Source organism: Acartia tonsa, chromosome 2 (genome assembly GCF_053477335.1).
Source record: "Acartia tonsa isolate MP-2025a chromosome 2, ASM5347733v1, whole genome shotgun sequence".
Classification (NCBI taxonomy): domain Eukaryota; kingdom Metazoa; phylum Arthropoda; class Copepoda; order Calanoida; family Acartiidae; genus Acartia; species Acartia tonsa.
This window is the reverse complement of record NC_137261.1, coordinates 17,284,375-17,312,127: the sequence shown is the minus strand read 5'-3', so window position 1 is coordinate 17,312,127 and position 27,753 is coordinate 17,284,375. Positions and strand designations below refer to the sequence as shown.

At 33.1% G+C, this 27,753-nt stretch overlaps 1 protein-coding gene across 1 annotated transcript; it reads left to right on the top strand.

Annotated features, from left to right (window-relative positions):
• The first annotated feature begins 1,038 nt into the window (after positions 1–1,038).
• Positions 1,039–16,876, top strand: LOC145312729 (bcl-2-related ovarian killer protein homolog B-like). Its single transcript, XM_080151983.1, has 7 exons — positions 1,039–1,138; positions 2,214–2,301; positions 4,359–4,457; positions 6,979–7,168; positions 7,717–7,887; positions 10,989–11,071; positions 15,574–16,876. Exons 1-7 carry the CDS (start codon positions 1,044–1,046, stop codon positions 15,721–15,723), a joined length of 876 nt encoding a protein of 291 aa, XP_080008109.1. The 5' UTR covers positions 1,039–1,043; the 3' UTR covers positions 15,724–16,876.
• Positions 16,877–27,753: the final 10,877 nt, after the last annotated feature.

Here is a 27,753-nt window from a genome sequence, read left to right as displayed (position 1 = left end):
TAAATTTTTGTTTGAAGATTCTTCTAATCAACGACCATCTTTTATTTTTTTTGTTGATCTTTAATAGTGATCCTTGCTTTTCCAACAATATTCAGTTAATTACTAAAAATAAAAAAATATCTAAATACTAATAATAGATTTAAAATTAGTTTTTTTATAAATTGAAGATTGACGTCCACGTCAGGGAACTAAAGAGATAAGATATATAACTATAAATTGATGTACACCCCCGATGATGATACACAAAATTACCCCTTCTGTAGATTAAAATTAGTGGTCGAAACGTTTAGACCCTCAACTTAATCAACCAACCAATCAAAATTCAATTAAAGTCCCCACAGTTAATCCATAAAATATTGTTATTTAACTTTGGGGACTAGTGTAATAAACAGCCTTATGTCCCTTTCCTCCCTGCGTACACGTTTAGTTTCAAAGTTTTATCGATTTTAGATAATTTATATAACTTTAATATTGAAAAGGATTAAAGAATTTCTACAGTTTTTCTTTTACTTTTAGAGGCAGAAATTTTAACAAGAAAGACAACCCCCAAAAAAGGAAAGCCCAACACATAAGAATAGCAGCTTATAGTGTCTCCAAAAAATAGCGGAGAAATGTTTGCTCGAACAATTCCGATTGACGTCATATTAAAAGAGAATATGACGTCAATCAGCATAGTTTGGCCAAACGTTGGAACATTTGTACATTTTTTTGAAGATACTATAAGCTGCTTCTTTAGTAGGTGCATTAAATTCATTGTTCTTCCTTTCTATAAAAACGTAGCCTATCCTATAATATAAAGTAATAAGCTTTTTTTGTCTGTAGCGAAGGATCTTGCTAACCGCTGAATCGATATGGTTCTCCTTTACAGTGAGGCATCTTATAGATCCTGGGATGGTTTTAGGCTATTTTATTTTCATAAAAAAATAGTTGTTTGGTTTTAAGGTATTTTCCTGCCTTTTCATATCCCTAGATACTAGGGACGCAGTCGCTAGTTTTTTTAAAAAAGTATTTTTATTTGATAACTTTTACTAAAAATTTCAGGCATGGATTCTTCAATGACCCGGCGCAAATTATCCTTGGAGAGCCCGCGGAGGCGGGTCAGTCCACACCCGGGGACCAGTCCTCTGATGCAACACAGGTTAGATTTGTCCTTTCGGTTTAAAACTTTGCTGATGATTCCTATAACAGTTTGGTTTGATTTTTTAGGCGTATCACCTCTATAACCGATACCTGAAAGTCCTTGTGTCCAATTTAAACATACTGAATTTTTACTTTTTAAACAACATTTTTTATGATATATATTTATCTGATTTATCTGATTATTATTGTGCTTATTAAGTTCTGACAATCTACAATTGATTATGTTACCATCTAATTTTAGAGCTTCGCTGTTATGGATGTTGTCATCCATGTTTTTTTTTATAATATGCAAAGAATTATCACCTTCTAGATATGTGAATCCACCTTCCTTTTTGATTCAATCATAATGATTGCGTCATATCTCAATAACCCTTTACCCCCCCTCCCCTTTCCTTTACAATAAATAATTCAGTTGTACATAAACTCTCAAACAATTAGGTACACCATATTTCAAAGTAAAAAGATTTGGATTCTATTTTGTTTTAAATTCCTTTTTTCAAAGTACTTAATATTTTTAACCTGTTTTTTTGTTAAACTTATATTAATTTTAACTAGTATGAAGCTTGTTGTTTTTTAAGAATTTTTGCAAATGTGGTTATTATTTTATAGAATTGAGAAGGCTTGAATAAAGCAAAATATATTTTCTACACAGAAGTGTGTTCTTACTGTGTAGTTAGCACTAGCCGCGCGTTTTTTGAGATTTATATAGATGAACAAACATATTTATAGAGTAGCTTAGCTAAGAGAGTTCGCTAAATAAATGTATAAGTATAGATGTATAATCGAGACAACTACCTGGGGATTTTTTTGTCTTCAAGCAAATTGCTTTCTGTAGCGACTCACCTGTGTTTATATTTCTGACGCTATTGGCTGATATTAAAAGACCTAATTGAGAGTCGGCACAGGGTCCCCACCCCGTGGGTTGAGTTACATATAGCTCGTGTCCGATCTAATATTTGTTAATAAATTATAATTTTAGAGTGTCACGGGGGCGTAAGATGTCATTTCCATCCGGACAGCCGTGGACAACTGTTCCTGGACAATATTATTTACTATAATATTCTATATTTTAGGGTTTCACGGGGGCGTAAGATGTCATTTCCATCCGGACAGCCTTGGACAACTGTTCCTGGACAACATGATTCACAAGATAACAACAGGAATTCATTTTTACATTAGATAATTAAAATAAATGGATTTAATAATATTTGGATCTGTAATAAAGTGAAACTTGTAGTTGGCAAAAATAACTATCCCAAAAAACTTCCCTCCTACTAGATGAACGAACTTTACAATAAAGGATGTCAATGTTACAAACCTAAATTGACGAAAATTTTTGATATACATCCCCAATGATGATGCACAAAATTACCTCTTCTTTAGATTACAATTGGTCGTTGAAATGTTTGGACACTAAACTTAATGAACCAAGCAACCAAAATTAGATTAGAGACCCCAAAGTTGTTTAAAAAATTCGAATAAGAAAAAATTCTTGTAAAAATTTGGGGACTAGTGTAATAAACAGCCCGCTGTCCCTACTTGCATTTTTTCACAAAGCAAATATAAATGCTAACAATTAAGCATTTTTTAAAATGCAAAGCTGCAAGAAGCTAATCCTACACGTACCAAAACAAGTAATCTGTTAAGAGCATATAAAAAATATACAAACAAGGATGTCAATATCCATTAAAGCGAAGCTCTAAAATCAAATAAACAACGACAAGCAAGAGTGGCTACTTTTTAGAACAATCAATCCTAAGTAACAGGATATCTGTCTGTGTGTACCGAATAGTCTCGCTAACCACTGAACCGATATGGTTCTCCTTTACAATGTAGCTTCTCCTAGGTCATAGTAAGCATAATTGCTTTTTGGAGAAGGGTAACACCAACCCCACAAAATAAATTGTCCGTAGCTAAAAATGCCCCTTTTAAAAACTAAAAATGGGGGGGGGGGATTCTTCCATTCAAGTTGAAGTGATGTTTTAACATACAGAACCTAATAACAGAAAAGCTTCGCTTTTTTTTTAGAAAATAAGCATATCTTAGCAAGCCTTAAAAAAGTGGGTATACATATTTAGCGTATCTTGATACAGTTGAATTGTTACATGTCCAAGATTCAATGTAAATAGTTGATTGTTCTCCCCTTAAATTCATACCTTTCTACGTTTTTGCTTTGTTTTACAGCAGGGATCTAAAGGGATAAGACAATGGAAGATGAATTGGTGCACATCCCTAATGATGGTACACAAAATTACCCTGTCTGTAGATTACAATTAATAGACGAAATGTGTTGTTATGTTAACGAATAAGAAAACGTTATTATAAAACTTTGTGGACTAGTGTAATAAACAGTCCAATGTCCCCTCCCACCTTTGTTTTAAAGTTTCTTTATAAAAGCAAGGCTTTTCTATAAATATAATTGGCCTATAAAACCATATCGTTTATTTTGACATGTTAGAATCGTTTAACGTCATAATGATTTCTTAAACAGTACAATTTAGACATGGTAGAATTGCCCCATGAATTAAAATCTTTGCCAATGATTCTTATAACAGTTAGGTACGATTTATGTAGCTTAGCAACTCTATAATCGTTATCAGAAGGTCCGTACGTCTATTTTAAACATTCAGATTTTTAACTATTTTCACAACAACTACAAGAGGTATCGTTTATTGTTCCTTCCTCTTGATTTTAGAGCTTCGCTTTTGTGGATGTTGTCATCCTTGTTATCAAGGGAATATTAAGAAGACAAAGATATTAAAGGACATATTAACGTACACACACAGACACACATACACACACAATACACACCTCTAACACATATGTTCATGTAGATCTATATATTGATTATTTTCATTCCCCTTGCATTTAGTAAATAATAATAATAATGAATATAGGATATACGTAGATATATTGACTGGGCAAAAGTTATCGTCAATTTAGCTTTCTAATAAGGACCTCATTTATTGGTCAGTTCTTTCATTCATTAGGAGGGGAGAGATATGGTAAAGTTGGTTTCGTTATATCAGCCAGCTGCGAGTATCAAAGCACATAAAAATATGGTGCAACATCCAAGTAATAATATATCGATTATAATAGTATGAGAAAGCCACAGATATAGTAAATATATAAAGTAGTATCTTAATAATATCAACACTAAAAACAAGTGAATAGTAAAAAATAATTTTGTAAAAATGTTTGATATTGATATCGATAGGGGTTACCGAAGATTTTCCAATGTGAGTGACGTAGTATCTCGGAAACTGTCGACAACTATTGGTTGGAGAACTGTCAGCATTCAAGAAGTTGTAACACAGGTTTGTTAGTGATTTATCACATCGTATTATAGACAGATTTCCGCGGATAAGTCATACTAGAAATAAAATAATTAAGGGGCTTGGTAACTTATCTACAGTTAGCGTCGTCGGTTAGGCATAATGGTTTATGCAAATCATCTCTATAAATAAGTCTTTTAATCAGTGCCATGCAGAGGGTTTTGCCGGTGGTGTGTTGAAACTCACTTAAATTTTGCCACTCCACTTACGAGTTTTGACACGATTTATTAATTAGTTGATTATGGTTGGCCAGAATAATGAAATGTGAAGAACCATTTTTTTTGCCAAGTTGGCAGAAATCCAGGAATTTGCAACATAACATGGGGATCAGGGAAAATGGAGTTGCAACATTAGAGTTTCATCACAGGGATCTAAAGGGATAAGACAATGGCCGATAAATTGATGTTCATTCCCAACGGTGCTCCGTAAAATTACCCCCTCTGTAGTGTAAAACTACGAGTTATAATTTAACTCAACCACTCAACTTTATAAACCATCCAATTTAAAATTCAATAAGTTTCCAAAATGTTAAGCCAACCAATAAGAAAACTTTGCAATTGAAAAATAAATAGGGTCCATTTAAATTTTGAGTAAAATTTATGGTAAGACGTCCCTAAACCGTAATATGGCTTAGTCTTCACCTTTTTATCTTGGAACATTAACTTTTTCCACGTCTAGTGATGATAGTTGAATCAGGTTGTACGTACAGGTCGACATATTAGTTATGATCCAGTAACATCCGCAATGATGATACTCACAACTACCCCTTGTGTAGATAACAATAAGTGGTTGAAAAGTTTGGAATCTCAACTTAATAAACCTCCAAACAAAATCCAATAAACGTTCAAATATTATTAAGCCAAAATTAAACGTTATTGTAAAACTATAGGTACTAGTGTAATAAAAACAGTCTAATGTCTCCTCCCTTCCTGTTTTTGTTGATATATTAACAGCACAAAAGTTCAACAGAGGGTAACCCGACTTTTTAAGTTCTGTAGCATTAGTGGCTGCGACCCTAAATTCCTTCAGAGGCATTTTCAAGAGAGTGGAAGGGGGAGGATAACCTACTAGAAGCAGCTTGTAGTACGTGTATTCAAAAAAAGTTGGCATAAGTTTAGCCAAACGTTTGAACATTTGTCCACTTGTTTTTAGAGACACTATAATCTGCTTCCATCGAGATTTTATTGTTCACACATACAGTGAGACTTCCTGCTACTTTAAATTATTGTCTCATACATCTTTTAAAAGACACCTTTGTATATTACCTTGTTGTTGTCTAAATAATAAAGATTGCATGTTACCAGGGGAGAACTATTTTTCATAATTATGCCTGGATTTCCATGCAATTTTCATACATCAATCTTTACTTATACACATGACTGTGGAATGGGTGGTCGCTAAAATTATTTTTGTTATGTGCACATCATTTATGTATGTACTACTTTTTAACTTTTTTGAAATCCCCTTTTTCTATAATATAACTATGTTAATCATCTGATTTTTGGAACAATGATTTCTAGGACAACACGGGGTGCTATATTTCAAGTAAAGCATCTCTATAATTAAGTCATAAAAATGTAAGTATGTCCTCAAACATTTATGCAGTTTTGCAACAAGTTTACAAACTATTTTGTTTATATTCTGCTCATCAAGTTTTGACACTCTACAAGGGTTCAATTTTTTTTCTTTTTTTTCATAAATTCATTGATTTCATTTTTAAATCTTTTATGGATTAATACTTTTAGATATACTTAAATGTTTTTGTTATGAAATGGAAATTAAGCAGTACAAATGAGAAAAAGTTAGTCTAAACGTCCATATTAGCGCTTGTCTGGACGGACGGGCCAAGCATCTACAGATGAGTAAGATGATCTTAGACCAATCAATGAGGGAGGGAGTTTTTATTACACTGGTCCCTAAAGTTTTATAATGACGTTTTCATATTCGTTGGCTCAACAACTTTGGGGACTTTTATTGAACTTTTTTTTAGTTGATTCCTTAAGTTGAGTGTCCAAACGTTTGAACCACATATTTTGAATCTACTGAAGGGATAATTTTGTGTATTATCATTGGAATGTACATTAATTTATCGGCTATTATCTTGTCCCATTAGATCCCCAAAGTTCTTTTATTCGTTCCCTTTGTTCCCTATGTACATTAATTTATCGCCTATTTTCTTATGTCCTAAAATCTCTAAAAACGTAAAAATCAGTCTATTTTACTTTGAAAAAATTTGTCTATGTCTACTCAAAAGTTAACAGTAATGGTATTTTTGTGTAAAGTTAAAATGTGATAAATGCTATAATTTTACAGCCGACGTATTACCAAAAAAAAACTATTAAACCAATTAACTGAATAATTTAGATTTTTTAAATTTTAATTCTTTCAAAACTGATGGAAACCTCTCGACGTATATTACACTGGTACCCAAGGATGGGGGGGGGGGGGTTGTTATTTAAGCCAGCTACAAGTTTTACTTTATTAGACCTTTTATTAATTTCAGTCTAAGAGCATGTGCGGTCAACACATACGTGTCTGGTTGAAGCGCAGGAACCTGTTCAACAAGCGGCTGGGCCTTCAGCGGCTGCACAGTGTGGCCAACCTGCCGGGCAACACAGCTGTCTGTGATGTTTTTGTCCAGCTGGAGGCACTGGCCGTTGAAATGGAGAGAAGACATCCTAAGTTGTATACAGGTAGTAAAATATATTTACGTTGGACAATAATAAAAATAAGGATGACAACATTCTTAAAAGCAAAGCTCTGAAATGGAAAGACAAACGAACATTAAAGCTATGTTAACCCTCTTTGAGAATTGAGCACAGAAAAATATTTCGCACCTATTCCCTAAAATTAGGTAAATTTCACGTTAGGGACTAACCAATTTTGTTTTGCATCAATAGTTAACAAAATCTCAAGACTTTATTTAGAATTTGCAATTGAATTAACTTTTCCTAATATATGAATATTGTGAAAAGGGAAATTTTTTTTTTTATAAATGACGTGCAAGTTTAAATTAAATTATAAAATAAATTTAAACTTTCATGATAAAAACGTCATTTCCGCGTATTTCTATAACTTCTCGTGTATGAATACCCATTTCAAGTGATCGTTGAAAACTAATGAATGAGAGTAATTAAAATGCTTTTGCATGGTTATTTGTCACTAATCGATTTTTAGAGATAATCGATACGAGGAACATTTAACCGTAAACTTAATTGGATCTTAATTTATTCATTTGTAGGCGTATGTCGCCAGATGGGCCTGGTCGTAGCGAGTGAGAAATCCGTGGCCAAAGCATTGAGTGCCATGGCACTGGAACTGTTCAAAGTTGACATCACCTGGTTTAAAATTGCCAGTTTTTACAACATTGTGAGTGGGACAGCTGTGGACTGTGTACAGGCAGGACATCCAGGTACAGTACACTTTATAATATTGTGAGTGGTAAGCTGTGGACTGTGTACAGGCAGGACATCCAGGTACAGTACACTTTATAATATTGTGAGTGGGACAAATGTAGACTGTGTACAGGCAGTACATCCAGGTACAGTAAACTTTATTATATCGTGAGTAGTACAGCTGTGGACTGTGTACAGGCAGGACAGCCAGGTACTGTACACGTTATAATATTGTGAGTGGGACAGCTGTGGACTGTGTACGCTGTACAGGCAGTACATCCAGGTACATTACATTTTATTATATCGTGAGTAGTACAGCTGTAGACTGTGTACAGGCAGTACATCCAGGTACAGTACACTTTATAATATCGTGAATAGTACAGCTGTGTACAGGCAGGACATCCAGGTACAGTACAATTTCTGAGACATAGTGCCGGTCTTTTACTAATATATCCAGGGAGGGAGGGGACATTGGGATGTTTATTATACAAGTCCCCAAAATTATATAATGTTTTCTTACTCATTAGCTGAACAACTTTGTGGACTTTTATTGAACTTTGAGTAGTTGGTTAATTCAGTTGAGCGTCCAAACGTTTCTATCACTATTTGTAATCTACAAAAGGGGTAATTTTGTGTATCATCATACTTCCTTTTGGCAACGAATAGACTCATAAACTCCTTTCCGAATAAAAACATTCTGAATCCCTACAAATTTCATAATTTTGATGCATCATAATTCTGTTTAATAAAGTTACATAATGACTACGTGCTTATTTTCAAGTAAACAAGGATGACAACATCCATTAAATTGCAGATCTAAAATCAAACAGTAGAACCAATAATAAGCAGAATATTAATTTTAAGGTTCAAACATAATTGTATATAAAATTGTTGCTAAATTGTGTAAATACATGATTATGTTTAAAGATATACTTACATTTTAAGGACTTGATGATTAGAAAGCTTCTTCGCTTAAAACAATGCGCCTTGTTGTCCTAAATCGTACCTAACTGTTACAGAAACCATCATTATTTTTAAAAAAAATCAATAGGACAATTCTAACATACCTAAATTAGAGAGCAAATTATATATAAGCTTCGCTATTAATAAGGAAAAAAGGATTCATATAGAAAACAAAGGTGAAAGAATGCACAAGTGGTGAAGCTAAAATTATAATTATTTAATAGAACAGAAGAAATAGGCAGTATCTTATGAGTAATTTTGTGTATCATCATTGTAGATGTACATCAATTTATCGGCCATTGTCTTCTCCCTTTAGACAAAGAAGATAAAGTATAGAATAGAATCCAGGTAGAAGATTCTGCCTAGCTAGCCTGAAGTAAAATTGGAACATTTGAAAGACCAAAACGGTTATAAGGCTGTTAGTAAATAACATGATTTCAGTAATTATTCCGAAAAAATATTCAAAATAAATTCCTTTTGCAATAATTTACTAAAAGCCATGTAGCCAAGCTTCCAGCTTTCTCTTCCCTATTCACAATGGATTAAAAATGAATTTGATGTGCATTTTAAACCTTAAAAAATTTAGTTATGTAAAAAATTTACAAAAAATATTGGTCTCAGTATTTATATCATAAAACTAGGTTGCGCTCTTATGTATGTTTTTAAACAGCTGATTTATACATGATTTTTCTAATTTTGTCCAACTAGTCATTGTGATTTGTACTTTAGCATTATTGTCTTTACTGCGCAAGTCAAAGATTCCTTCTAATTTCCCAGAAATGTTTTGGGTTTTCACTTCTATTCCTCCTTATTCTATGCCTTTAGATCACCGATGTAATTCAAATAAATTCTGCTTGAGCCAATGAATCAATATTTCCGTGGATATTGGACTGATAAATTATAAGGTGAGCCATGGTGTAGATCCGCTTGCAATAATTCCTTTTTGTGAAGGGTTTCTTTCAATTTTGGCGATGACATATATTGGTTAAAATCAATTAATAATGTTTATTTATAAAAAAGAACATATAAACTAATTTATAGTTTTTATCGCATCGTATTATAGACAGTTTTCCGTGGATATTACATGAAAAATTATAATATTAAAACCAGCTTTGTTGACCCCAACGGGCTGAAGTTCTGGGATAACAAAACTGGTAAAAAATGTATGATTTTTATTCTAATACTCGTGGAACATTTTTCAATTTGATGTTATACATGTTATTCATTCGAATCCGGTGGATAGGAACCGGTTCTCATCCATACAAAAAAACTATGTCTAGCATCGTATTATATCCAGCTTTCTACGAATATAAAAATGTACAATCATAAGAATAAAACCAGTTTTTTAGCCGGTGCCTTCGGCACCTCGGGGCTAAAAAAACTAGTTTTAATCTCATAATTGTACATTCTATATCCGCGGAAAGCCGTTTATAATACGATGCGAGAAATAACAATAATCTCTTTTAAAATTTATTTTCTTTTGTAAGTTTCGGATTAGTTATAAGTACATTATTTTTGACTGTGACTATAATCTAAATGAATTTCTAGGATTATAATTTTTTTTTTAGTTTATATGAATAGAAATACTAATAAAAATATTCCAGCTTTTTTTTCCTTGTTAATTAAAAAAAACAGTGATGACAAAATTCACGATTGCGAGGCTTAAAAAATTATAAAGATGGTAAGAATCTAAAGGGATAAGACAACGGCCGATAAATTGATCTACATTGCCAATGATGACACACAAAATTAATCCTAGATTACAATTAGTGGTTGAAACGTTAAAACACTTAATGAAGTAACAAATTAAAATTCAATAAAAGTCCCAAAGTTGTTAGGTCAACAAAAAAAATCTATTTAAAAACTTTGGGGACTACAGCAAACTACAGCTATTGTTTATTGAATTCCTACTCTTCTTTTAATATACCTCATTTTTTAGGAATCATCAGGCAAGGTTCTATCAAACAGACGGACAGACCATTCATATAAGTTTTTCTTTAAGATGATATTTAAAGATAAAATCTGTGAGGGTTTGTTTGGAGCTGTCTGTCAAACTTAATTATATTTTAGATTAATGGATATAAGATATACGTGGATATATTGACAGGGGAAAATCTGGTGCAACATCCAAGTAATAATATATCTATTATTTTAGAGTATCTGTATGGACTGGTTGAGGCTATGGGACTTGTTATTGAACGTGATGTGGCCAATTGGATCGCAAACCAGGGTGGCTGGGTAAGTGTTTGTTTTTATACAGTGAGGAGGTTGAAACAATATTTTGTAGTATGGCTTCGAAACAGGTTATCAGCCATACAGAAAAATCATGTATAACACCGAATTAAAGAAATTTTCGACATATCAAATTAACACCTGTTTTAATCTTATAAATTTTCATTTTAACATACACGGAAAGATGTCTATAATACGATGTGGCAAATAACTTTTGTGTTTTGACCTTTGAAATATTTAATTGGTCAATTTATAATTTATCTTGGAAAATATCCAAATGATTATTTTTTTGCGAATAAAAGCCAATAATCATGAATTTGATTCAAGGGATCTACAGGGATAAGACATTGGCTGATAAATTAATTAACATCCCCAATGATGATAAACCGAACAAAATTATCTATTCTTTAGATTACACTTATTGGATGTAATGTTTAGACATCAATCTTGTAAGCCAACCAAAAAAATTCAATTAGTCCCTAAAAGTTCTTAAGCCAACGAATAAGAAAACGTTATTACAAAACTTTGGGGACTAGTTTTTCAAACAGCAAAATATCCCCTACTTCTTTACATATTGATTCTAAGAATTTAAATTTGCCGTTGTAGGCTACCATGCTTTTTAGCCCAGCTCAAATAATGATTGTCCAGTCCAACAAAAGGATAGGGTCGACAGAAAACTTTAAAATGGACAAAATTGCAATCGTATTATGAGTCTGAATGAGTCTTACCTTATTTCAATTCTATTATTTTTTTAATATTTGTTAAATACTGTATATAAAACGATACTATACATGATTTTTCTATTATTTTTTTAAATATTTTGTCGATAACATTATGATATTGTAATGTAAGAAAACAAAGAAAAAATCATTTATTTCCAAATTTTTCCGTATGTTTTTACTTTTCGCTTTCAATTATGAAAAAAAACTTTATTTACATGGACCATTGTGAGCTGTTGGGGTTAGCGTGCAAAAACTGCGCCAGAATGTCTTATTAAGATTCCTATCTTGAAATGTGGGCTCCGCAAAGGTTTGCAAAAAATATTTGCACGAACATTTTGAAATTGTTTTATTGGGTCCAACAAAAGTGAATGTTTTTAAATTCGGTTGAAGGATATTTTGGAGTCATTTGAAGAAAAAAAAAATGAGAGGGGGGGGGGGGCTTTTTATCACAAAAATCCCCAAAGTTTTACAATAATGTTTTCTTATTCATTGCCTGAACAACTTTGGGAACTTTTCTGAATTTTCATTGGTTGATTCATTAAGTTAATTGTCCAAACGTTTCAACCTCTAATTGTAATCCACAGAAGGGGTAATTTTGTGTATCATCATTAGGGATGTACAATAATTTAGATTCTCATAATTTACCCCCGTCTACCCTTCAATAATATATATTTGGATTGCGCTTGAGATTGGCAGGGGCTAGTCCACAGCGAGGGGGGGGGGGGGACAGACCAGTTATTTATGTCCTTTTAATGCTATTAAATCTTGGGCAAACACTTTTTTTGCAAGGTGACCATTTAGCATCGCTGTTTATGGACTACTGATATGTATTTCAAGAATGCTTTTTTCAAAAATTGCATATATCAAATAAAAGTGCTTGCTAAAAGTAAAAAGGCTAAAAAAGAGCTGTCATTTGATTAAGGTATTATTAAAGCTAAGACTTGCAGCTTCTTGTGATTATTTTGCCTTTCAGCTTTCAGCTGTTTGTCGAAAATTAAGCGGGATGCCACAGCGTCTTATTTTATTCCTACCTTGTTGAGAGCAGGGATCTAATCTAAAGGGATAAGACAATGGCCGATAAATTGATGTACATATCCAATGGTACCACACCGAATTACCCCTTCTGTAGATTACAATTAGTGGCTGAAACATTTGGAACCAACCAATCAAAATTCAATAAAAGTCTCCAAAATTGATCAGCAAACAAATAAGAAATCGTATTTTAAAACTTTGGGGACTAGTGTAAAAAACAACCCAATGTCCCCTCCCTCGTTGTTTGTTGAGAGAGTACCCATTATATCATGGAGAGAGGGGACATTGGACTGTTTATTACGCTAGTCCCCAAGGTTTTATAATAATGTTTTCTTATTTGCTAGCTTAACAACTTTGGGTATTTTTTTTTAAATTTTGATTGGTTGATTCATTATATTAAGTGTCCAAATGTTTGAACCACTAATTGTAATCTACAGAAGGGGTAAGTTTGTGAATCATAATGGGGGATGTACATCAATTCATCGGTTATTGTCTTATCCCTTTAGATCCCTGCCTTTATATTCATGACCAAATTCTATCATTTGCTATCTCTCTTTCACAACCGTGTTTTTTGTTGGCTGTTTTTATTCCGCTGTTGGACATTTTTTTATAGCAGCCATTTCTTACTCTTACTCAAGGACATCTAAAAAGCATTCAGTTTTTTTTTATGAGTGCGTGTGTGTATGCAGGGAGGATGGGGACATTGGGCTGTTTATTACACTAGTCCTCAAAGTTTTGTAACTTTTTCTTATTGATTGGCCCAAAATCTTTGGGGGCGTTTGCTGGGTCGGTTTAATTGTAGTAATTAACCTCTAATTGTAGTCTACAGAAGGGGTAGTTTTGTGTGTAATCTTTGGGGATGTACATCAATTTATAGGCCATTGTCTTATCCCTTTAGATCGCTGATGTATACGTGTGTGATAAAAGGAGCGTAAAGTTGATAGCTTTGTTAACCAGTTGTATTCTGCGCTACATGAATTTCAGGGATCTAAAGGGATAAGACTAAGGCTGACAAACTTTTTGTAGATTTTAATTAGTGGTTGAAATGTTTGGTCACTCATTTTAAGGAACCAACCAATCAAAATTCAGTAAAATTATTAAGCTAACGAATAAGAAAATGTTTTTATAAAACTTTGGGGACTAGTGTAATAAACAAGGATGACAACATCCATAAAAGCAAAATGAAATGGTCAAAACTTTTAATTTTTAACATTTTTAAAAGTATGATCGAAATTCGCAAGTTTCTATCTCAAAATTACAGAATGCTTATAATCAACAATCCTATTTTTTAAGACTCAATTATAGAGATGCTTCACTTATAACACCATGCCTAATCGATATAGGAATTAATAATTCTAAGGGAGTAAAGGGATTAAAACTATTCTTGTTCTATTCAAAGCCAAATATGCTTTTGAAATCCATATTGTTCGTTGTTCTGCAAATCTAAACTTCAATGTTTGCAAATAAACAAGGATAAAAACATCGATATAAGCAAGATTAAACATATTTTTTGAATGCTAACAAAAATAGTGTGAAAACATTTCTAAAATCGATTGAAAAACAGTATATACAAAAATCTGTTTTAAAATTACTTCATTATTTCAATTTAAAAATGTAAATATGCTGCGCAATGAAAATGCTAAGCTATGGTGTCTATTTGTCTTTATAAATGATAAAAAAAAATAGAATGTAATTTTACAATTTATTTCATACTATTTTTTTAAAAATCAATGGGATATTTTAACAGGACCTAAAGGGATAAAACAATTGCCGATAAATTTATGTAAAATAAGTGGTTAACACGTTTAGACACTCAACCTTATGAAACAACCATCAAAAATCTATAAAAGTCAAAAGTTGTTGAGCCAACAAATAAGAAAAAGTTTGGGGACTAGTGTAATAAACAATCCAATGTCTCCTCCCTCTCTGCAGTTTAACATGCCAATGTCAACAGTTACGAACGGACACACTTTGAATAAAGAAAAGCTTTGCTTTTTTAAAAAAGCATTGAAAGATTCACGGTTTAAGTTGCCAAAAGTTAAATTGTTTTGCAGATGAAAATCAGGGATCTAAAGGGATAAGACAATGGCCGGTGAATTGATTTACATACCAAATGATGATACACTAAATTACCCCTGCTGTAAATTACAATTAGTACTAGATGAACCAAACATCAAACTTCAATAAAAGTCCCTAAAGATGCAATAGCATCGATAAGAAAATGTTATTATCCAAATTTTGGGACTAGTGTAATAAACAGCCAAAGTCCCCCTCCCTCCCTGTGAAAATACTATCATTGAATTTTAAAATAGAATCTGACTTGTTTACAGTCGCTCTGACATTTAAAACCAACAAAATTTGCTCTAGTTTTGTAACAACAGTTAAAATGGTATTTTCTTGTTGACAAAAACCAGTAAAAATTTGTTAAAAGATTACTAAATTTGAAAATCTCATGTTAGGAGGTGACATTGGGCTGTAAATTATACTTCTTTATAAGCAATAGATGTCTCTCATTCGTTGGCTCAAAAACTTTGAGAACTTTTATTAAATCTTGGGTTGGTTGGGTTAAACTTTCAGTGTTCCGGCATTTAATCAAATGATTTTAAGGGATAGTATTGATTATAATCATTAGTTATGAAAATCTGGTTATCGTCCATTTAAAATCTTTTAAAATCACTTTTCTTAAGATTCTGACAAAAAAAAAACTTACAACTATATAAAAACGGATTGTAAATAATTAAATTATTCTTGCAGGTTGCCATACTGTCCAAGTTCCGTGAGCCAGAGGATACCGGAGTCTTTCAGATGATCGCCTTCTCCGTGACCGGCCTCATAGTCTTCCTCATGTCCATGGCCATCATCCTGAAGTCACTGGGCAACCTAGTCATCTATTATCAGTCATGACAACCAACTATTGTCTGGTGAAAATCATGTGAAAAAAAGTCAATTAATGTTAAAAGCTTCTACACACAAAAAAATCTTGCCATTTTAGTGAAAAGGTGAAAAAATAACAGTGCACAAATTACATAACAAGAACAGTTTTTTGCACAAGTAGCCGAGTAGATCAAACTATGAAATTAAATTATATTGATTTTCTAGTTCTGCTTAACTTAATTACTATTATAAGACAAAGGCCAAACTGTGTTAAAAATCACCCATGTGACGACATAAAAATGGGGGATTATCCATCTCTTTTTTAGAGGTTTTCTTTCCCACTTCTCCTCTCATCTCCCTCTTTTTTATGACGTCACATGAGTGATTTTTGACACACTTTGGTCTTTGTCCTATTGCAAGAATCTTATGAAATGATGAAAAAACAAGAATAACATAACATTCATAAAAGCGAAGTCATACCAGTTGGACAAAACAGTAACAAATAAAAAGTGTCAGAGTTTTCACATCGAAAGAAAAATTGCATATTATAACTTTAGATTGCCTTATAACATTATGTTTAATTGTGCTCTGAATCATCATTACCAAAACATAAGGTTGTAGGATAACTTTGGAAATTTTACATTTCTGACGAACTGACAGACATTGTGAAATATAGCTTAGCTTGGTTGCTAAAAACATTAACATTATATAACATGTGAATGTGTTATATGTATATAAATATGATTATCTCAATCAGTAGAGTAGGTATTTTCAAAGAATGTAAGAAAAAGTAATTTAATTTTCTCGTATTCATTCGAATCCTGTAGATTAGAACCGGTTCTAATTCATATGAAAAAAAAACTATGTCTAGCATCGTATTATATCCAGTTTTCTACGAATAGCTGTTTATGATACGATGCGAGAAATAACTATCATCTCGCCCCTCAAAGAATAAACGTCCAAGAGTTGGGGTAAAGGGTAATAAATTACATTAAATTACTTCCCACAATTCATTTTATTCCCCTCCAAATAAAAAGCTTGGACGTCCCTACCTGCTAGAAGCAGCAGTTTTAAAACTGAACAAAACAACACTTGCCCAAAAAAACGCTTCAAATTAATATGATCATTTTCAAAACTAACTTTTATACACTTTGTGTGTTGATTATTTTTGTTGTATAATCATAATTTAATGTTTGGAATCATAGTTTCATACCCATTCAAATTAGAGAATTTGGCCTAAAACATCTTAATAATACCAATAAATATAAATGTCATTTATCAAAAATAAATCATAATATCTCCCCCAACTGTACTTTTTGTGTACAATACAATCTATTACCTGCTCAAAGGGAAACTATCAAACATTTTTTTATAGACTGCCCAACCACTATTTCACTAGCAAATAATTATTTCAATAATAATTTAAAGGTGACAAACTTTAACTTTTCTATGGAAAATCTTTTAATAGGAGCACCCTCTTATCTACCAGATTTTGTAATTTTTATTCTTAATATAGAAATCTTAATGTTTAATTATTTTCTTTACAGCTGTGCCAGGAAAGGAAAGACACCCTTGATGGTTAATCTTATTTGTTTTATCTCTAATTACAGGAAACTGTATTTAAAAAATGGCAGTTATAGTAAGAAGTTTTCTAAAATAATCTTTGACCCTGGTTGATATATTAATTAAATGATGAAAGGGTGAAGGGTGGGGCGAGATGGAACAGCGCTAAAATTTATATTTGGGTTTTAGTTTAATAAAACTATTAGCTGGATTATGAGGGGAGGTGAAGAGAAAATAAGCTATTTTCTTTATCTAAATCAAAATAAAAACTTTATGTCTTTAACAGAAGCTTTTACCTGTCCCTCTACATTGTATACAATTTTTTCCGCTTAACTTTGCATATCTCTTAGTTACAATATTGAATGTATGTACATACGGCTAAGGTCAGCTTTGGAGAAGCCACGCTACTAATTAATAAACAAAAATGTTTTGTTTTTTTAATTTTCTTTGATTTCAGTTTCCTTCAGAGTTTATTGTTGTCCATTGAACCCTGAAAAATCCCACCCTCTAATTTTTCTGTTACAGAGCACCAAACCCTGTTATTGTTAAACTTTTTCTTTATTCTATAGGAATGATTTCATGGGGAAATGGGGGCGGGGGGGGGGGGGTTACGCTAAATCTATCTTCTCTTATTTGCAATGTTAAATGAACGGATGAATATCAGTCATAAATAAATTTTGCTACAAACTGTTTTCTTTTATTTTAAAAATAATTCTCCTGTCTTAACCTTTGTAGTTTACCTTTAAGTACCTTGTTGTACAATGTCTCGTCAAACTTTTTAAATCTTAACTCTCTTCCTCTTAAATTGTTGTGTTTTTCTTTTGTAAAAAAAAATTAACTCTCTCTTCTTATTTCAGTTGCTGAGCACAGACGAGACCAGGAGAATTTCCAGCCTCGGCGTTTTGGGCGTGCTGGTGTGGGAGAAGGAGGCCACCTCGAGCGTGTTCGTGACCGCAGTTCTGGTGGAGGTGCTGGACACAACCGTAGCCGCCGTAATGAAATCAGTGGTGGAGAGGAACGTCGCCAAATAGCTCCCAGCAATCAGAACTCTAAATTGCAACTTCCCTCAGACAAGGATTTTTACATTTGTACATTAAACCTCAACGGTCAACTTCTAGTTTCCAGACAAGCGTTCACCAACGACAAACTTCCTGTTTTTGACAAGGACAATCGCCTGCAACGAATGGGCTTGATTCTACCCAAACCAAAATTTTTGGTCTCAGGACTGGCAGCCACTACAAAGGTGACCTGTACGTTCTTTGGAGGAGCATGTTTCTCGTGTGATGTTATGGGTAATAGTCACAACATAAACAACTCGGCAAGAGTCTTTCTCCTTGGTGATCAACACTGTCCAGTCCTTGTTGGTCTGAAACAAGATTGCTGTCCTGTTATTCGTGTGGAGTCCGGAACTTTTACTGACCTACAAAATATGCTGATTAGACACTTCAAGGCTGGACTAAGGATACAGAGTGGGTCAATAGGTGTATGTCTCCTTCTCACCCTGCTTATGAAGGTTGGCCACACAACATACTGGGCTCAGCTGTTGAGCTTTTCAGAGTGGGCCGCAACTTACAACCTGCATATATTACCTTCTATTCCACCATTCCCGACTGGCTATGGCTTGGACAGCTTAATTTCAATCAAGCAGCTGAACTCACACCTGCAAGTGTGTCATTTTGGTAACAGTGCAGGAGGTAAAAATGCTAAATACTCACTCTGGCAACCCCTCACCTCCACTCTTGAACAGCATGGTGCAGCTGTCTGTACCATTCCTTCCCCCCCAATTTGCGTACAGGAGGTGGGGGGAATGTACGCACGCTGTGATGGCCAATTCTCAGAGGGTTGCAGTGGAGACTGGAGCTTTGGAATGCCCAGGAATATTGAGGAGACTTTCCTTGTATCCTTATTACAGTCGGTGTCTGCAGCCCATGTGGAATTGAACCCAACAGCAACAGCTGTTGTAACTCCAAGCAAAGATTCCTTATTTGCTGGTCTCAGATCTGGCTCCAGATTGGATATTAACAGTGGCAGAATCGTGTTTCTACTCGGTAGCTCCATAATGCAGCAGACCAAACCCTTTCTACAAGATCTCTGCCTCACCAAGGGTGTTCAGGTTGTCTCCTGTTGTAAGGGAGGTGATTACCTAGGCTTCTTCTGGAACCAAGACCACTCTTTCCTAGCAGCTGGGAAAGAAGAAGATGTTCTTTTCTTACATTTCCTCGGAAACCACATGTTAAACAAGGACAACTTCTGGATGGACATGCTACAGAATGGTAAGAGAGTGTACCACTTAACTAACCCAATGATCCTGTCAGACCAGCAGATGGACCAGTTGATTCTAGACACCAATAAGCTGTCAATCTTCCTGGCGCAGCACTTCAAGGGAAGGGTGTTTATTCTAGGACCCTTCCCTAGACACATCACTCAATGTTGTGGCCTACAGGAACATTCTGTCCTAGACAGTGAGAACCAGCGTATCTCAATGACTGGCTATGCCAATCTTTTCAACAAGTATCTGCAGGCAAGCCTCGTTCTACCAGAGAGATGCGAATTCCTGGAGTACCAAAACATTTTTGGTAGAAATTTTGACAAAAACAGTCTGGTCGATGGGGTTCACCTGACCCCTTCAGCCTACAAAGCTTGCGCCAATTTCTTTCTGGGTTCACTTCAGCGTAAACCTAGAAAACAGACTAACACGCCCTCCAGGATGCCAGCTTTCAGCAGTTACCTGACCATGAAGGGGTTACTGACCAAAAACGAGGCTGACACCAGGGAACCTATGGAGGGGGCGATTGATGACGCAATAAACCTTGTCAAACAATGAATTCACCAATCCTTATTTATTTTTATCTTATTTTACTCGTATTTGTATTATGCTTTGATTTTTATCACTATGTCTCATTTTATAATTTATATTCTAATAATAAAGTTTAAATAATAATAATAATAATAATCATAATTTATTTATTATTACTTGGATCTTACACCAGATTATAATGTACTCTAATAAAGAGAAACTTGTAGCTGGCTAACATAACGATATAACCCCATACTTTCCCTTCTTACTGTATGAATGAACTTGCAAATAAATGACAAGGGAAAAAGCAACCCAAATTAAAGACGATTTTCCCCCTGTCATAATATCCACGTACATTCTACACCCATTGTAATCATGCAGGGCAAAACAATTATTGTTAAGTAACTTTCATAATCTAGGAAATCTCATTACAGACAAAATTACCCTTATATAAAAGTAACAGGATCTTGCTAACCACCTAACTGATATGGTTCTCCTTTTCAGTATAGCTCCTCATAAGTCCTTGAAAGGCTCATAACTATTTTGGAAGAGGAAGGATACCACCAACAATCCTGTAAAGGAGAACCATATCGGTTCAGCGGTTAGCGGGATCTTTCGGTGCACGCAGACAGACAGAGATCATGTTACTTTATTATAAGAATAATTTTGATTTGATTTTAGGCATTTCCTTTTTACTTTATACAGATTAATTATGGTTTCCATTTGTTTCAATATTAAAATTATAGACATTTCAATTTTAATTTTAGTTTGATTGAATTTTTTGTTAAATTAGGTTAAATTTGGTTATAATTACTTATTTTGATCAGGGAGGGAGGGGACATTGGGCTGTTTATTACAATAGACCCTAAAGTTTTATAATAACGTTAGCTTAACAACCTTGGGGACTCTTATTGAATTGGTTCATTAAGTTGAGTGTTCAAACGTTTCAACCACTAATTGTAATCTACAGAAGGGGTAATTTTGTATATCATCATTTGGGATGTACATCAATTTATCGGCTATTGTCTTATCCCTTTAGATCTCTGATATTATTGGTATGTAGATTAATGAAGAGAAAGAAAAAATCTAAATTGTGGGTATACATAAGAATTGCAAATAATATAATTTATATAATAAGAAATAATATTACAAAAATTACAAATTAATAGTAGAAAATTTAAAATTATATTTATCGCATCGTATTATAGACAACTTTCCGCGGATATTAAAATGAAAAGTTATTAGACGAAAACCAGTTTTGTAAGGCCGAAGGCCTAGGCTAGCAAAACTGTTATTAATTTAATGATTTTTATTTTAATATTCGTGGAAAAGTGTCTGAAATACGATACATGATTTTCAGTATGACTTAGTTCCAATCCAGCGGATATTACTCAGTTTATGAAATAGGCAACCAGCAGAACATTAGTCCAGTTTAAATGTATGTTTTGTCATGAATAGAATCCTGATTTAGACTTCATATGTAGGTTGTTATCATACCCTAGAATCTATATTTTTTATAAACATACAGGGTGTCCTTAAATAACTGTATATGTAGGTTGTTATCATACCCTAGAATCTATATTCTTTATAAACATACAGGGTGTCCCTAGATAACTGTATATGTAGGTTGTTATCATACCCTAGAATCTATATTCTTTATAAACATACAGGGTGTCCCTAAATAACTGTATATGTAGGTTGTTATCATACCCTAGAATCTATATTCTTTATAAACATACAGGGTGTCCCTAAATAACTGTATATGTAGGTTGTTATCATACCCTAGAATCTATATTCTTTATAAACATACAGGGTGTCCCTAAATAACTGTATATATAGGATGTTATTATACCCTAGAATCTATATTCTTTATAAACATACAGGGTGTCCCTAAATAACTGCATATGTAGGTTGTTATCATACCCTAGAATCTATATTCTTTATAAACATACAGGGTGTCCCTAAATAACTGTATATGTAGGTTGTTATCATACCCTAGAATCTATATTCTTTATAAACATACAGGGTGTCCCTAAATAACTGTATATGTAGGTTGTTATCATACCCTAGAATCTATATTCTTTATAAACATACAGGGTGTCCCTAAATAACTGTATATATAGGATGTTATTATACCCTAGAATCTATATTCTTTATAAACATACAGGGTGTCCCTAAATAACTGCATATGTAGGTTGTTATCATACCCTAGAATCTATATTCTTTATAAACATACAGGGTGTCCCTAAATAACTGTATATATAGGATGTTATTATACCCTAGAATCTATATTCTTTATAAACATACAGGGTGTCCCTAAATAACTGCATATGTAGGTTGTTATCATACCCTAGAATCTATATTCTTTATAAACATACAGGGTGTCCCTAAATAACTGTATATATAGGATGTTATTATACCCTAGAATCTATATTCTTTATAAACATACAGGGTGTCCCTAAATAACTGCATATGTAGGTTGTTATCATACCCTAGAATCTATATTCTTTATAAACATACAGGGTGTCCCTAAATAACTGTATATATAGGATGTTATTATACCCTAGAATCTATATTCTTTATAAACATACAGGGTGTCCCTAAATAACTGCATATGTAGGTTGTTATCATACCCTAGAATCTATATTCTTTATAAACATACAGGGTGTCCCTAAATAACTGTATATGTAAGTTGTTATGATACCCTAGAATCTATATTCTTTATAAACTTACAGGGTGTCCCTAAATAACTTTATATGTAGGTTGTTATCATACCCTAGAATCTATATTCTTTATGAATATATAGGGTGTCCCTAAATAACTGTATATGTAGGTTGTTATCAACCCTAGAATCTATATTCTTTATGAACATACAGGGTGTCCCTAAATAACTGTATATGTAGGTTGTTATCATACCCTAGAATCTATATTCTTTATAAACATACAGGGTGTCCCCAAATAACTGTATATGTAGGTTGTTATCATACCCTGGAATCTATATTCTTTATTAACATACAGGGGTTCCCTAAATAACTGTATATGTAGGTTGTTATCATACCCTAGAATCTATATTCTTTATGAACATACAGGGTGTCCCTAAATAACTGTTTAGTGTTTATGTAGGTTGTTATCATATATTCCTGGTTATCATACCCTAAAATCTATATTCTTTATAAACATACAGGGTTTCCATAAAAAACAGCTTTTAAATTCACCAGAAGCAATTTGTAAATACTGCTCAGGGGTTTATTTCCCTGTAAAGAAATAGTTAATTTACTTCTAGTATATTTATTGTTCATTTAATTTTAAATTTATGTACATCCCCAATGATGATGCACAAAATACAACTTCTGTAGATTACAATTAGTGGTTGAAAGGGAACGACACTCAGCTATAAGAACAAACCAATAATGAAAATGCATTATTATAAAATTTTGGGGGACTATTGTAATAACCCCTCACTTCCTTGACAGACTGACTGACAAATTGAGAAATAGAGTAGCTACGCTACTAATAAACTAAAACCCAGATTTTTTTGCTACACCTTGTATATAGTGAGGTTCGGAATTTTGCTATGTCATAATGTTTTGTGTTTGTATGTCATGAAAAAAGTCAATTCAAGATCCAAATATTTTAAGCAACCATTGTATGTTCTATTTAAGGAAAACATTTAGGTTTTTTAAGTTCAGAGGTGGATTCTTTTTTGAAATTTAGGGTAGCTACTCGCTGGTAAAAAATCCTCCAAAATCGCATAAAAATATACAAAAATTAAATAAAACAATAATAAGGTTATTATCATGATGTTTTATTAATTTTTTGTAGATTTTTTATGTGATTTTAGAGGATTTATTACAAAAACAATTTCATTAAAAAGGGTCAATTATAATGGAAAATTGACGACAAATTTTCCCCTGTCAATATATCCAAGTATATCCTTGTCCATTATTTAAAGGGCTTGGCAGCCGAAAACTTGCCTATTAATTCAGTTAAAAACTTTAGAAATCAGCTGCCGAGCCTTTATTTAAATGTAAAAAAAGTTATGTAAAAAAAATATGTAAATATTATAGCTGTGATAAAATTGTAATTTTGTAAAAAAAAGTACTAAAAATGTATTTGATATTTTTTTTATTTATTAATTTCACAAAAAGAGTAAATTTTCCAAAGAATCATTTGAATTTTGTTCTCAAAAAAAGCATTATTTAAGTTATTATTTTTTATGTTCTAGTCAATATTTTGGCTTTACTCGAAATGATTTAATTTATTTAACTTTATAAGTTAGTTTTATTTATTGTTCTATTGCTAAATTATTTTAATTTATTGTCCTAACTTAATATTTAATAATGTATCATCCAGGGAGGGAAAAGACAATGGACTCTAAATTAATTTAGTTCCCAAAGTTTTTTGATAACGTTTTCATATTCCTTGGCCTAAAAACTTCGGGGACTTTTATTGAAATTTGATTTAAGGGGTTATTTTGTGTTTCATCATTAGGAATGTACAATGTACATCAATTTATCGTCCATTGTCTTATCCCTTAGAATCCTTGTGCATTATCTGATGCTAAATTGTGAAAAGAAATATATAACTATTACAAACAAATAATTTCAATGCATTTATTTACTAGGGGGCGCAGCTACTATAAAACTAGGGTCTGTTACTGTACGTAGATGACTAATTCCGATAAAACTTTGTTTCAGTATGGCTTTGAAACCGATTAATATCCACTAGATTAGAACCGATTTGCAGCCATAATGAAAAATCATGTATAGCATTGTATTACAGACATTTTTTTCACTAGATATACAAGGTTTGTATAAAATATCATGAGGTTTTTGAAAGTATATCTTACTGAAATTGAAGAAAACTTTTTTCTCGTATTCATTCGAATCCGGTGGATAGGAACCGGTTCTCATCCATACGAAAAAACTATGTCTAGCATCGTATTATATCCAGCTTTCTACGAATATAAAAATGTACAATCATAAGATTAAAACCAGTTTTTTTAGTTGGTGCCTTCGGCACCTCGGGGCTAAAAAAATAGTTTTAATCTTATAATTGTACATTCTATATCCGCGGAAAGCTGTTTATAATACGATGCGAGAAATAACTATTCAAAGATTTACAATTTCAATCGACTCTCTCGCTCTGTATAACTATACAGTGGCGTGAACAGCGATTCACCAAGGGGGGGAGGGGGTATGAAACCATTAAGGAGTGAAAAAGGGGACGGCAGACCTTTCTAATTAAAATTGTAAGGGGGTGTTGAGACCCTTTACACCCCCCTACAGCACTCCACTGACTTAAATAAACCTTTTTCTTGTTACTACAGAAAATAGACGTCCAAGCAGGGGATTAAAGGGGTGTTAACACCATTCAAACTTAGAAAACCCTCATTTTACCCCCCTTAAAGGTTTTTTAAAAATACATTAGATTATCCCTCCTCAAACCTTTAAAATCCATCATTTCATACCCCCTTAAAATGAAAAGCTTGGACGTCTCTGCTACAGAACATGATTATTTTTGTGTTTCTAAGAGTATGAGAGTGGCACTCAAATCTATTTTTAAAAGCGAAGCTTTTCTATAATTTGGGTCGGTCCGTCGGTCCGTCCGTCCGTACGTCCGTCCGTCCGTCACGGATAGCTTTTTTCGTTAATTTAGACATGTTAGAATTGTCCTATCGATTTTAAATTTTGCATGGTGATTCCTTTAGTAGTTAGGTACGATTTAGAAAGCGTAGCAACTCTATAATCATTACCAAAATGTCCGTACGTCCATTTTAAACATGTTGATTTTTTTACTTTTTTAAATAGCTTTTTTCGTTAATTTAGGCATGTTAGAATTGTCCTATCGATTTCAAATTTTGCATGGTGATTCCTATAATAGTTAGGTACGAGTTAGAAAGCGTAGCAACTCTATAATCATTCCCAGAATGTCCGTACGTCCATTTTAAACATGTTGATTTTTTTTACATTTTTAACAACAAATTTGTATGTGACCTACTTGGATTGGTCTGATTTTTGGTATACTGATTCCTGGGACAACAAAGTACAATATTATAAGCAAAGCAACTCTATAATCAAGTCCTAAAAATATAAGTATGTCCATAATCATTATCCTGTATCAAGCAGTTTTTTAACAAATTTACTTACAATTTTGCTTTAACTCTTATACATTCGCATTCTGATTATTCAGTTCTGACATTAAACAAGCGTTAATGTCCGTTTGTCCTACCGTTTCAGAGCTTCGCTTTTATGGATGTTGTCATCCTTGTTTTTTAATGGGCTATCTCTTGTGTTTAAAGTGGTTTAAAAGATAACAAAAATAATTATCATACCTCAATATATTTAAATATTTATTTGCAAAATTAATAGATACATCTATAATACAAAGTTGATGTCTGTCCGTCTGTCCGTCCGTCCCTTAAGATCTCGGTAACCACTGAACCGATCGGATTCTACTCTTCAGGGAATATACCTACTGGTCCTGTGGTGGTTTTAGGCTATTTTCTTGGGGGGTGGGACACCCCCAACCCCCCCAAAAATTAAAAAAAAACACCCCCCAAAGATTTTTTTTACATTTTTTGTAAAATCTCAGTAACTGTTGATCAAATTGGGCTCAACCCTTCTGGGAATATACCTACTGGTCCTCTGGTGGTTTTAAGCTATTTTCTTGGGGGGTGGGACACCCCAACCCCCCCAAAAATAAAAAAATCCCCACTTCCAAAATTTTTATTTTTTAAAAATTTTTGTAAACAAAAACCAGTAATTGGGGTGGGGGAACCCCACTGCAACATGGGCGAAGCCCCCACGAATCCCCCCCCCCCCAAAAAAAAATTTAAATATTTTTTTTTCATTTTAATTTTTGTGTATGCGAACAACCTAGGTTTAATTTTTACGAATTGAAATTTTTGTGTATACGGCAAACAACCTGGGTTTAAATTGTACAAATTAAAATTTTTGTGCATAAAACGCACAACCTGGGTTTAATTTTACCACAGAGTAATTAAACAAAGAATATTTTTTTTTGAATATTTCTATTTAGGAGGGTTGACTTCCCATTACTTCATAGGGCGAAGCCCCTAGAGACTAGGGGCGAAGCCGCTATTTAGTTTATATAGAACATAATTATCCTTGTGTTTTAAGAGTGTGTATGAGAGTGGCACTCAAATCTAGTTTTTTTTTAATGGGCTCTCTCTTGTGTTTAATGTGGTTTAAAAGATAACAAAAATAATTATCATATACATTCTCAGTATATTTAAATATCTTTCTTCTGCAAATAGAAATAGATGGATAATAGCTATTCGCTATTTTTGATTTTTTTAACACTATTTTAAAAACCTTTAAATGTCTGACTAATATCCACCTCTCTGACACTAAAAACATATCCCACTCAATTTGGGATCATGAAGAGGGTCGATATTATAGAGTGCGCTTCGCGCACCCCCTGGCAAAATCCTCTGCACGCCACTGATTATATGGTTTCTAAACTAGGGCTCGAAATCAGCTCGTAATTAGAAAGCTAATTCATTCGCATCCGACTCAGCTTACAATGGGTTTCAAAGGTTTGAATGGGTAATCTAATGTATTTTTTTTAATTTGAGGGGGGTAAAATGAGGGGTTTCAAAGGTTTATGGAGGTAAATACTCTTTGCTCCCACTTTGGACATACATTTTTTTCCGGGACAAAATAAAAATGAGCGCT